Genomic DNA, 13,474 nt, shown 5'->3' with positions numbered 1-13,474 from the left:
TTCCTTTATCCAAAGGTGTGGGTCCAGGCAATTTGTTAATGTCCAACTGACTTAAAGAGGAGAACCGCAGACTATGATGGAAACCTGGAAGCACTTCAAGCCTCTATAGACAGAAAGTTGGAAAGTTAAAGGCTTCCTATTGAAATCAGTGGCAAAACCTCCCATTAACTTCAGCAGGATCAGAATCAGGTCCGAGAAGTGCCTTGAAGCCAGAGAACTGGATGGCTCAAGATATAGATAATAGAAGCTGATGACTTTCACCAATGCAAACCTGACCATGCTTGGTTTAGACTCAAAACTGCTTTCATCTGATGTTTGTTTGAAACTGTACACATTGTAAAAACTTCAAGAACTGGCAGTCGTGACAGCTGTCTCAGCAAAAGGCTGACAGCTGGACAGGGTGTGGTATTTCCTCCATCCCCACATCTTCAGAGGGAGTCCATCTTAAAGAGAAGGAAGAAGCACTGGCCTGCCTATAGAGAGAGCAGTGCTTGGGCTCTGCCCTAAACCAGAGGTTTTCTATTTCAGAAACTGTCAGACTAACTCTGTAAATCCACTTAGACTGAATAACTGGGGGAGGGGGTTATGGCTCCACAGCAAGCCAAGAGGAGGAGTAGATATTTCCATTTGTAGACACAATTCATCTGCTGTCAGAAGAGAGAATAGAGATGTGCAGAGCTTTGAGGAATTAAACATGTTAGAAAAAAGGCTTTATACAGGGAAAGTCAGGACCATCAGACATTACGAAAGCTGGAAATTGCTTCCAGGGAGCAGCAAACAGTGCTGCGCATCGCAGTTCAGCAGATGAACTCCGCTGCCCATCTCTTCTGTGACACTGTATCACTGCAGCTGAGGAGGATGATTTTGTAAGTCATACTGAATTGAACCCAGTTGCCCTGCCATCCATCATGGCACTCCCTGACAAAGTCATGGGGAAATGCAAAGCATTACGGAGTCAACTTTCCTCCCCTTGTCCCATATTTTTGCTAACTGAACTTTTTCTGCTGGACTCTGAAGACGGGTCCTGCACTGCTTCTTGGAGAGCAGTAGACAAACTGGTTGAATATTTTGGTATTTGTGCTTGGCCAAACAGCCATAGCCATGTTAGCTGTCAGCTGATGCGTTTAGAACTGTTTACCACTTCCCAGACTCCAGCCTTCGTATTCTTGCATTTGATAGACCCCGGGGCTATGTGCTTGATTACAATACGCAAACAATTCCAGCTCCCTCCTGACTTCTACCAGGCCATGTCTGACAAATGCTCCAAGGATTCACATCTTTTTGTATATGCAAAGTTTCATAGCTTGTTTTTACAATCTGTCTTTGTAAATCAAAGAAGCTGTTCACTGCTTTGTTTCTCTCACCAAGAAAACCACTGCTATCATCAAGTCATCACACTGCAGCTCAAGGGCGTCCATTCTCTTTCCATCGTTTCTCCTCAAAACCCTGGGCTCAGAACCATAAGTTGCAATAACTTGTGGCTTGGCATCAAAAGGGAAAAGTAAACTTTACCAATAGGTACCAATAGGAGAATGAGGGAGAGAGAACACTAATGGAATGTTCTTTTGGGGTGACACTAGAGAAAAACAGGAATTGACAGAGTGATAAGAACATTTCAGAAAATTATTTTTTATGCATGTTCACGTACCCTATGTTATTGCAGGCTAATTCTAGTTTGTCTGCTCTGGTTCACTACATTCACCTGCTAGTTCTTATTTCTGGTGGGCTTGGGTTGGATCCAGACACATTGTGGATAGTGGAGAGTACACAGGCCATGCCTGTATTAAATCAGACGGGCTAATTGAGCTGATCAAGAGTTCCTCTGCCACTTGCCACTTCAGAAAATGCAGCATTTGGGGTTTATCCCTGTACTTACTTATTTTGCTAATCTGATTTGGTATGGGTACTCACCCTGCCAAGTACTTCAGTCTCTACTTTGAGAAATAGCGCCCAACTTCAATATATGTGGAAAGAGAGGAAAGAGGGAAGCTCAACAGCTGCAACTGAGCAAATGGCAAAGTAAGAAAAAGCTCTCATGCACACAGTGCTGGGGCACTATGAGTAAGTACAGCATGGGGAAAGCAGTAAAAGTATCCCTCCCACACTTTCAAGTGGCAAATTGCAGCTGTTCTCTTACCAATGACAGTAGAATATCCTCATGCACTTTACCAGCACCTCACAAGGAGAAGTGCAGATTGCATTGCTGCTCTTGGTGAGTAAGAACAAAAATCCCCCACCAACTATTGTGGTTTTTAATCGCCTGTTTAAACATTTAGGCTGAATTCTCAGTACATGCAAATTTTATGCTGGCAGAACTCTGTGAGTTATTTGCTTCCTGACATGAGTTGTAATTAGAAGCAGATTCAGTCCCTTTACCTTTATGGGATGTTTGTTCTCCCTAAACCAAGTACCATTAAAAACAACGCAGAGGCTCTAATTGAAAACCTCATGTTAGTTTGGCATGTGCCTTATGATCATGACATTTCTATTCTCTAATAAAAGGGAGGAATATTAACACTCCCTACTGTCCTCCCAGCACATGCACAGGTGCAGGTACACGTATAACCTATGGGTAAGGAGTGCTTCTAGGTTGTCATAGGGACAAGTAAAGATTTCTCTAGCCCCACAGATTGCCCCTGCCCAGAGCCTAGCCTAAGGAACACTGTTTTCCTCTTCACTGGCTGAATAACATTTCCAGCCTAGTGATACATATCACATGAAAAGCCAAAAAGGCTTCACCTTAACACATCAAAAAAGGGAAGGGTCCATATAACTTTTTGGTATAGTTTTAAGTATGCCAAGCTCAATAGAAAGAGGGTCCCCTACAAAACTTGCCATGTTTTGGTTTTTTACTTTTAATTTTATGTTTGGTTTAACCTATATAAAACAAATGATTTTGTTTTCTGTGACCAAACAGACCATAAGACAGTGGAAGAAGAGACTGAGTTTTCAGACAAATCAAGGGGTGAGGTTGTCAGGATCTGGTTTACCTACATTTTAAGACAGTATCAAAGTGAGAATACTTTAAGAACACATCAGGACTTCTAATTTTTGCTTGTGTCTATGTGAATTTGTATGCGTGTGAGTGTATATATACAGATAAAGATATGAATACGTAAGGCAGAAGGGACATATGACTAAATGTATGATGTATAATGTATAAATATATTTTCCATCAAAATTGTGAATTTTGTCAATATTTTGTGAATGGTTTTAAACACCACAATGAGCTTTTGGTAACTGTGTGGTTTTCTGACACCTCAGTCAAATGTTACATAGATGCTGAGGGTCAAAAAGATCTTTTTAGCAAATCATGGGCATAGACAGTGTAAAAGAGTTTTCACAACTCTAGGACTACAGCTGTAGGCTTAGCGAGTTCCAGGGGATGAAGTGCGTAAACCGGAGTATGTGCATAAGGCTTATGTATGAGTCAGGGAGTGTGAGAAGGAAGATTCTTCTGAATAAGCTCTCTTACATGCAGTACTGCAGTTTCTGTGGCTGATGTCTTTTGGACAAGATGTGTCCAAGGTCTCTGCGTACTCCCAGATGAAAAACACAGACCCTTTTTGGTACACACAGCAGTAACCACAGTCAGTCGGGGAACCAGGGTGGAAGGCTTGACCAGCAAGTTCCATAGATGAATAACATATTTTTGAACAAATTATGCAAGGCTCCAGAAAGAATTATGGATTGACTTTCATAATGCTTGATGGTCTTTTAGCAGTAGCTAAGGTTAGAATCCTCCTTTTTTTACATAATCTATGAAGCATGGAAATGCAAGACCACTCTTTCAATTAACCTCTTTTATCTGGACTCAGGAGTGATTTATACTGAAGAAGAAATGAACTTCTCCACTCACTGGGAAGCTGGGATATTATGTGATTTCAGAAAGAGGTGAAAAGTAGCCTGTCCTCATCTCCAAGGGGTACAGTTTGCAGTTTCCTTTGTGGCCAGCCAGCTCCTGGCAAATAGGAATAAGAATCCTCACTCTGGTCATTCTCCACCCAGTGCTTCTGACATCCATAAAGCTGAGGAAGACCTGTGTTCGTCAGAGTATCCAGCAGAGTATCCATACAGAAAAATTGTAGAAGAAAGCCTATTTTAAACTTCCTCCATAATTTTCAAGTCCATGGAGTGATTGAGTCCACTTTGATGTCTAAGAGACCATATAACTATAATATATGTCAACACTGTTACATTATTTCCTGAAATATACTGAACTCTGAGTTAGTAATGTGACAGCTTACTTATTCTAAGGAGTTGGGGGATTGAAGCATGATTAGTATCTCAGTGAATTACAATGAAAGAACATGGCACACACTCATGGAAGAGAAAAAGCATTCTTAAGTCATGCTGAATTTATTGGTTGTTAGCAGGAAGAAATTATGCTAACAGAGAAAGAGAAGTATTTTTGCCCACGATCTGTCCAGAGGACTTTGTTTTTCTATTTACCTGTTCCTCAAAGTAATTTTGGTCTTTTTCTTAAGAAAAAATATATGACCTAAGCAATGGCAATGTCCAGTTGCTGACATTCACTCACAACTGAATCCTACTGGTAAATTCTTACACCCCTGAAGCTTCCCCTCAATGGGTAACTTAAATAACACATTGAAGTTGTTTCATTCCTAAAGCCAAGGCCTTGGGCTTAAAAGTTCTTGTACAGGACATAGCACAAGTTATAAGTTCTAGACTTTTGTAGAGAATTCTGCTTTTGTTTTTAATACATCCTCAATTCTGAAACTTGTTAATTGCTCAACCCTTTATAAAACATAAACACAAAAGGCAAATGTGTGACTTCATTCTGGACTGCAAAATAGAAGCTGTTTTTTTGCAAAATATCAAATTGTGTAATTTATTTACCTTTCTTGCCTTCAAGACTTTGTCTGTTAGATTTTATGACATCTGTGGTCGTTGTGCCCAGCACAAGGAGGCCTCATCTTAGTTGATTATTTTCACTTCTGAGTTATACTAAAATTTTCTGGAATCCTTTTCCATCTCCATGTATTTGCTAAATACATGCACTTAACATCATCTGACTCCCATGTTAAATAAATATTCTTTGGTCCCACTTGGTTCTATTTTGGAGAGGTCATTCTTCACTTGGCTGTGTAACATAAAGTAAAATAAAAGGAGCAACTCCTTATTCAGTGGCATAGGAAAAAAGTGAAATTAATTGTGAACATTCTAGGAAAAGGAAACAAGGTTATGAAACACTTGCCGATGCTGGTGTTTGTAATCTTCATAAATAAGCAATGCAATAACGCAGTGCAAGTGTGCGTGGGAGGCATGCTGTGAAGAAACTGGCTGTTTTCCTCTCTCTGACCAGTTGAGCTGTTATGAATAAAAAATGTTGTTGCTAAAGAAACCTGTAATAAATCCTGCTGGGAGTATTACATGTGCTGATAACATACATAAACTTTGTAAACATATTAAAGTGTCAGATTTTAGTAGCTCTGGTTCATGTGGATGTTCGTAAATGTTAGTCAAGAAATGCAATGGAAATCTTGTTCCACCAGCTGGCTGCTCCTATATTTCTGGTTCACACAAGAAACTTCTCCTCTTTCTTCTGCTTAAAACAGAAGCTCACTTTATAGGGTAGATGAGGAAAAAAAGGACTCAAGCCCTACAACTCCTATAGCTTCCCACCAAGATGCTGTCATCGGAGAATCTGCACACCTGGTGAGATATTTGAAGAGAAGTGGGGTCGACAAGCTGGTGCTTGATAAAGGATTTATGCTGTTCTGAATACTCCTACTTTGTGTAGCAATGCCCTCCATCGACGCCTCCATCAAAGTACAATCAGCAGCCCTGAAGGACGCGTTTAAATTGCCTTTTAGTCGGTGGGAAGAGTTGGGTGGCTCCAAAAGGGACTGGCAAGAAACAGCACCCCAAACAAAGGATTCTCAGCCTAGTCAGGGGAGGTCAGAAATTGTCTCAAATCCTGGCTGCCCAGGAGGGTTGGGTGTCCTGGCACTGCTATCCTGCCATTCCAGCCAAGGTATTCTTTAACAAAATAAGGGAGAAAGGGAGACTCGACTCTGTTCTTTTGAAACGCACCAAGGAGACAGCAGCCTTGATATCCTTAATATATCCAAAACATTAGCAGCTAAAATATTCAGCCAGGAGTTGGAAACGTAAGTTACATTAATTCTTCTAGCTAACACTACACTAACCTGTTTGATCTCCACTAATAATCCGACTTTTTATCATCTGGGTTTAGTTATAATCTCAGGCCGTGTGGTTGCACATGTTTTAGTTAGCACAGAAGAGAAAAGGGCTCAGGGGGCCTGGGTGCAGGAGCAGGCATGCGAGTGGCTGTATTCCAGTAATGTCAGTAAGTGAGTGCCTGCAGAATTCTGTGAATCCCATAGAAGAACTTTATATTGCTGTTTTTATTATTTGCGCATTGCCTTTTTGACTCAGTTTCTTTAAAAGAAAATCTCAAAGTCTCAGCAGAAGAAACCTGAGCGCAGAAGTCTCCCATGCCAGGTGGGCTCAGTTAGCTGAAGTCTCGTGTAAAAAGCAACAAAACATCTGAGAACTGCCCAGGTGTCAAGGGTGAGGAGGTAATTGAGTAAGGCTTTGAAGGTGAGGGACTCAGGTGTTTAAATCCTGCCCCAGCCACACCTTAGGCACCTAAGTCCTGTCCTTGGATCTGAGCCTTGCTGTGTCTGCCCTCGCGCTTTACAGGAAGCCGCAGGAATCACACATCGTTGCTATTCCAACACCCATCAATGAGCTCCTGTTTTATTTTACAGTGCCCCAAAATCTGCTTTAGCCTGCAGGAAATATCAAACGTCTGAAATTGCATCTAGAACCTTTCAAGTTTAAACATGAAACGTGTCAGGACATAAAATTGACACACAATAAGAAGCCTGAAAGGATAAAGTTTATAGCAGCACGCTACCAGAACTCAGAGTAGACCTGAGGTTTGGGGGTTTACTTTCATTTAAAAGTATCACTATATGCATTCCTTTACATTCTCCCACCTAATTATGCTCTTGTGTGGAATCAAAGTATGGGTGCAAGGCCAAGGTGCTGCTTAGAGCAGGTGGGACTTGGTGCTGTCACTGCAGGCAAAAGTGAGATTCCCCTTCACAGCTCTCCTGGTTCAGTTCCGATCCCCATAACTGAGTTCTTGCCTAGCAGCACTGGAGAGATAAGTTTTGTGGCTCCTTTGCTTCAGTGGATGCTATTTTTGATCATAAGTAAATAACACTAACATTTTAATATGCATGGTCTATAGCTCATAATGTAGAAACCGAAACACACAAAAATGTTTATTAGTCAGCTATCGTATAACCATGGTACAATCATTTCTTCTTTTTAAGCAGTGGTGCTCATCACACTGCTCACTGATAACAATAAAAATAGGGTTAAAGTAATTATTAACAAAATCTGTTGGATTTTATTATGACAAAGTGTCTAGAAAGCAATCATTCTGCCATTACCAGAAGCTCAGTTATTCAATTATTTATAAAAAAGTTGTAGCTCTTTTTTTTATTAAGCGCCATAACATGTTTGACATGAATAAATATTCTCTGAATATTTTTATCTGCAGCATTGTTTGTGGTAATAGCAGAAAGACAGACTTTTGTATAAAAACATACATGGTTTCAGCTGCCTTTTGTCATCTGATAAAGTTGCTTTGATCTGAATTATTTTGGTAAAAAACTGGCAAAATGATTCTGAGTAGTTCATATTCCAAAACTGGAAATGAGACTAGAACATTATTTTTTTATTAACTTTTATATGTCCCTCTCCAGCTTTCACAACTATTCAGAATTTAATTTCGAGGGCAAAAAGGACAACTTACTGTTGAGGGAAAAACTTAAGAATCTCCATGGTTTTAACGGTTGAATTTTCCTAGTAGTCACCGTCTATAAATGACTGAATATTAAATGATATATAGCTTATTAATGTTAGCAATAAACATCAGTGGTCAAGTCAGCGCGCTAGCTTTATTAATCAGAAAGCAAAATGAGCATGCTAAGCAAGAGATAACTAGTAAGCGTAACTTTTAAGTCCTAGCTCAGATATCATTAGGTATAACTTCCACTATCTTCAGTGAAAAATTTACAGAAAGAAGAAGCAGCAGACTGGGGATTTTATAGTGGTTGTACGTATTTGGATCATGCGATTTTGCAAGTATTCTAGCAAATTTGAAATTATCACCCTTTCAGATGTTAGGTATGAAATGGGAACTGCTCTGTAACATCTTTTAGTCTCTTGGGGTAACAACATGTATCGTTCCATGTGTGGCTGGTATACTTCAAGCACAGATCTATATACACACAAAGTTACAAAAATACTGAAAAAAAAACACTGCAAGCAGGCTATCTCTATAACTCTCCTAATGCTTTCAGCAATGAGTAGTGATTTTCTATTATTTAATTAAGATTTTGCTACCATTAAATACGTTCACTGTTTATGAAAATAGGATGAAACTGTTCTCTGTCTCCTTATGTTTTTAATGACTGCAATAGGAGTTTTAGTCTATTTCAAAACAAACAGGATCTCATCCAACATGAAAAATATAGTTTCATTGCAAAAAAAAAGATGCACTTGTCACCAGCGAAGTATTTACTCTGACAATACTATTATGAAAACACCACAGAAAAAAATGATCAGTGGCATAAAAATAATTTGAAAGAGAACTAACAATGAATAATTTAATTCCACTCAAGGACAGATTCGGCTTTCTCAGTGGCTGCCTGCTTGGCTAATTTCTGCTTTAAATTCTTGCAAATCAGGTATTAAATTATTTTTCTTTTGAAAAATTGGTAACAACACCTATATTATATACAGAATATGTAGCATTACCATCTATGCCATGCCAAATCTAAATATACACGTAGATCAGTAATATATAGATGGTGAAATACTAAAAAAATCACTTCCAAAATTCAGTGTTATTTTAATTATTAATGCAATTCCTCTTTTCTTGTTGACATTTTACCTCTATGTAAATAATACCGTCTACAACAATACTAAAAAAATGAAGACATAATTTTGCCACTTTGCGTTTTGTGAGTTCTGTCCCGTTTTGTTTTATTTTATATAGCAATGTTTTCAAATGGGCTGTTACACATCTGCTTAGTTTTGAATTCGAAAGCAGTTGCGTGCAAACCGAGTTAAGAGAGGCAGAGTGTTTTCAGGGTGGAGCCCTTCACTCGTGACCATGACCAGAAGCAGATGCTGGAAGATCAGCAGTCCAGCATCAACAGGGGAACCAGCGGAGGGGCAAGCAGAGGAACAACCAAAGGAATGGATGCTGTGTATCACAAACACGCTGTTACACAAAAAAAAAAAAGGCAGAAGGCAATTGCCAACATCAGATACTGATAGGCTACCAATAATATACAGCATGGTAGTTCTGCACTCAAATTGCAGTTCCACTAAGTCATACAGACAGCTTTGCTCCCATATGTAGGAGTTGTGGTACAAACATAGGATTTTCTATCACTTTTCTTATTGTAGTGTTTTCCAAATACAGTCCGTGGCTTGCTGGTAGTCCACAGGGTCATGGCAAATGGGCTGCTGGTCATTCACAGACCCATAGCAGATAATACTTCATTTCAGTGAGTTAAAAGGTCAGTGGGAAAGGTGCACGGCTGTCAGAACTAAATTTTTAGGCTTGATGGTTGCCTGCAGAGCCGAAGTATTTTGGAACTACTGACTTAATCCTACTTTTTTTTTCTAAGTAAACTGTAATCGTTGGCAAATACATAGAACTTACTTACTTGTATGCTATTTTATACGCAGCCGTGTATTAATTTCTCTTGTAGGACCCAAACAAGCAACTTGTTAATCTTACTTGCTCCTATCAGAACAAATCCAAATATTTTTGCTAATAATACGTTTGCTTTTGAACTTTTATTTATCTTGTCTGCTATGTCTAATTATGGACCGAATCCTCTGTACTCCACAGCAGACTTCAGAGAAGTTTTGCCTCTGTACAGCAGACTACTTGGTTACTGCTGAAACAGAAATTTAGGATGCTTAAACTAGAAGCTTCTGTAGGAGTTTGAGAAATGAAAGGACTGCAGAACAGACTTTTCTGCAAAGAAGTGTTACTTTGTCAATAAATACGAAATAAATAATGCTTCAAGACCAGGTCCTTCTGATACGGTAAAATAACAAAGAAGCTTTAGTTAACAGCAGCTGAGAGCCTGGTCCAGCATATTCTGAACTAGTTGGTTCAAGCTTCGTTATTCCTTTATCTTAAATGTGAGAGTCGCCAATGTAGTACATGGAATGGAGGACTTGGATATTAAATGGAATGCAGTAACACTGGCTGCTTGATGGCAAGTGGTTCGCATTTTGTTTAAAAATACATGGTTAAAGGAGATTTGAAAACACTGCCCTAGCAATGCGTTTACGACTTACACTTTAAAGAGACCAAGCAAAAGAAACAGAAATCCAGAGAAAGACTTCCATGTCATAGATAAAATTGGCAAGTGTTTCCTTTATCTGCACACTACAGGTTTTTTTCAAGTTCCAGTATTCACTAAAAAAGGATTCATAGATATTCAAAGCCAGAATGATCAGTGCAAGTGGTGACTGCAACCTCGTCTACAATAACTTCCATGAACATTCATACTGTAATTTTTCGCTTTGCACCAAACAAGTTACCAAAGCATGTTTTACGAAGGGCCCGATTTGAAGACCTCAGCCAGAGGACGATGTACACCGTGTCGAAGTGAGGGGTTCCGATGGTTATTTTCAAACAATGAGCCAAATTTCCCTTCCGACTCTTTGTAGCTGTGATTTTTCAGCCACTTGTTCCGCTGCGCATCACCTTAACTCCTGCATTTTGACCAGGACGCTCTGAGCGAGCGCTCGGTACCTTCTCCTCGTTGGACCAACCAGATAATTCTCTGCAGCCGACACCTCTCTCTCCCGAAAATTACGGCTGGGAAAGCCCGAGGGGAGCGCACCCCGCGCGGCAGCTCCGGCGCTGGGAAAAAGCGGCTCCCTCGCTCCCAGCACGGGGTGGGGGTGGGGGCGGGAGGGGGCTCTGCCTCCCCGCGGCCCCGGGGCGGGGGGCAGCGGAGCGGAGGGAGCGGCGGGGAGCGCAGCACCTGCCGCCGGGGCTGCCCGGCGCCGCGCACGACAGCAGAGGTCGCCGGCGTCCCGGCTCTGGCCCCGCACGCACCGGTGCAGGGACCGGAGAGGGGAGGGGGGTGCCCCGCACCCCAAACCCTCGCCCCACGGAGGGGTCTTGCCCCTCTGAGCCTGCCGTGCCCTCCCCCCACCCCCCCAAGCCGGTGCCGAGTCCCGCCGCCGCGTCCGTCGAGGTGTCCCCCCTGCGGGACCGAGGATGCCAGGGGTTAAAGGAGTGGGTGGGAAGCGATGGAGGCCACGGAGCCCTCCCTCGCCAAGGATAATAAATCGGATGTCCCGGACGTGTTTTACTTAGCCCTTAGTGCTCTCTCGCCGCGCGGCCGTGGGGATGGGAGGGCTGGAGCCCCGGTCTCTCTCGTCCCCGGCCCGGCTTTAGGGGCACTTTAGGTGAATCAAACCCTGTGTGCGGGAGAAAAACCCTACAGAGGAGGCTTTCGAGAGCTGTCCGTGCCAAGCACGGCGAGGGAGCGAGCGCTGAGCGAAAAAAACCCACAAAATAATAGTAACACCCCCCCCCACCCCCGCATCCCTGCCCGAGGAAGTCACTCGGTTACTTCTCGCTGATTAAATGCAGGCTGCCCCGTTTTATGACATTTCCTCCGTATCTACAGCTGTCAGGGAAAGAAGACAGACACGACCAGCCCCCTCCGCGGTAGGTGCTCAGGAATTGCCTCCCCTTCCCAGGGAACGGCGACGGGTCCAGTGCCGGCGGGGTGGGATGCGGGGCGCGTCCCGGTGCCGCATCCCGGTCTGCCCGGTGTCCTCGGAGGCGCAGCCTGGACAGCGCCTGCCCGGGGGCGCTCGCTCCTGCCCGGCTCTGCCGCGATGCTGGGATGGGGGGGCTCTCTCCTCGCCTCTGGTCCCCTGCGTCCCCTCCTCCGAACGGCAGAGCCCGGGGACCTGCTGCCAGCACCACCGAGCGCTGCCCCTGCCCCTCCCGACTCCCTTCTGCTCCGACCCTGGACGGCTAAATCAGAAAGGACAAACTCCTTTCGTCCCATGAGATTAAAAAACAAACAAATAAAAAACCCAACAGGGGCCGCGGCCGCCGGGATAGTGATGGGTCACTCAGAGGCTTCCCGGTCGGTGCCACCGAGGTTACTGGTGGCAAGTGGAGGCTGGAAGCCAGCGGGACAGGCAGCACTGGGACGCTCCAGCCTCCCCCCCCACCCCCCCGCTACGCATCGCGGGGCGTCGGGATTAATTTATGGCACTAATCTGCACCGCTGGTCCCTGGCGTGGGGTCTTCTCTCTCTGGCTTCGCCCAGGTCGCTAAACGGTGACCTGGAGTGGAGAGAGGCGCTTAGGGCATCGCGACGTAAAAAGTTACCTGTCGGGTCATCGCGCTTTCCCTTTGGGAAGCGGAAAGAGCTAGGAAAGGACGTTCCCCTTAACCAGACATTCAATTATAATAGAGCAGACGCGGGTCTTCCCGGAGCCAGCTTTGCTCATCCCAGTGAAGCGAGAGGGAAAAGCAAAAAGAGATCAAAAATCGCCTTCGTCCCTCCAACTCAGTGAAACAGCCCGCAGATTCCCAGCCCTCGCACCGGGGGCACAGGGACCCCCGGGCAGGTGAACAGCACAACGAGAGGAAACACAACTTATCAAAGTATAAATCTCTTCGCACTTACTTCTTCCCTGTCGCCGTACCCTGGAGGCGTGCTGGCTGCCAATGTATTCCATAAAGTTCAAAGTGATAAAAAACCAAGAAATCAGTCGCAATTGCATAGTAACCCTTTGAGAGTTCGACTTCTCCTTTTCGTCCTTTTTTTTCTTTCCTTTAAAAAAAAAAATAAACCGGGGTGGTAGGCAGCAAGGGATGAACACAGCAGCAGAAATACCTGCACCGAGATCCAAAGCTGGGCTTGGCCGGGTTGATGGCTTTTTTTTTTTTTTCGCTTTTTTTTTTTTTCCTTCTTTTTTTTTTCTCCTTTTTTTTTTTTTCTTCTTTTTTTTTCTTCCCTTCCCCTCCGCTTTTCCTATTGCACTTTCCAGCCTTCCGCCCCGCTACCTGCAGCCAAGCTCAGAGGGGACTCAGGAGCAGAGAGGAGCCGAGCAGCCGCCGCCGGGGTCCATGCCGGCAGCATGTTGTGGGGGGGCCGGGGTGCGTGCGGCTGTGTGCGCCGAGGTGCCGACAGGACGGATGGATGGATGGCGGTGGGAGAGGAGTGTGCGAGGGCGGGAGCGGCGCGGGGGGGTGGGGGGTGGAGGTTGGTGTTGGGGGAGGCAGGAGGAGGACCCAGCCCCGCAGCAGCCGCCGCTGCTCCGGAGCAGCCGCGCTCTGATCCGCCGGCACCGCCGGGCGCAGGTGGGACGCCCCCCACCCCCACTTCGCCGGGTCTCCCGC

At 44.0% G+C, this 13,474-nt stretch overlaps 1 protein-coding gene across 1 annotated transcript in view; it reads right to left on the bottom strand.

Moving 5' to 3' along the window:
- Positions 1 to 12,905, bottom strand: part of RSPO3 (R-spondin 3) — a 60,240-nt gene extending 47,335 nt beyond the window's left edge. The window contains exon 1 of the mRNA XM_069850972.1: positions 12,759 to 12,905. Within this exon, the coding sequence (XP_069707073.1) occupies positions 12,759 to 12,855 (97 nt within the window). The 5' untranslated portion in view covers positions 12,856 to 12,905. The remainder of the gene's footprint in view (positions 1 to 12,758) is intronic.
- Between the last annotated feature and the right edge of the window lie 569 nt (positions 12,906 to 13,474).

The sequence above is a fragment of the Phaenicophaeus curvirostris genome, chromosome 2 (assembly GCF_032191515.1).
Source record: "Phaenicophaeus curvirostris isolate KB17595 chromosome 2, BPBGC_Pcur_1.0, whole genome shotgun sequence".
Lineage (NCBI taxonomy): Eukaryota > Metazoa > Chordata > Aves > Cuculiformes > Cuculidae > Phaenicophaeus > Phaenicophaeus curvirostris.
The sequence above is the reverse complement of the archived record's forward strand: the minus strand, read 5'-3'. Positions and strand labels throughout refer to the sequence as shown.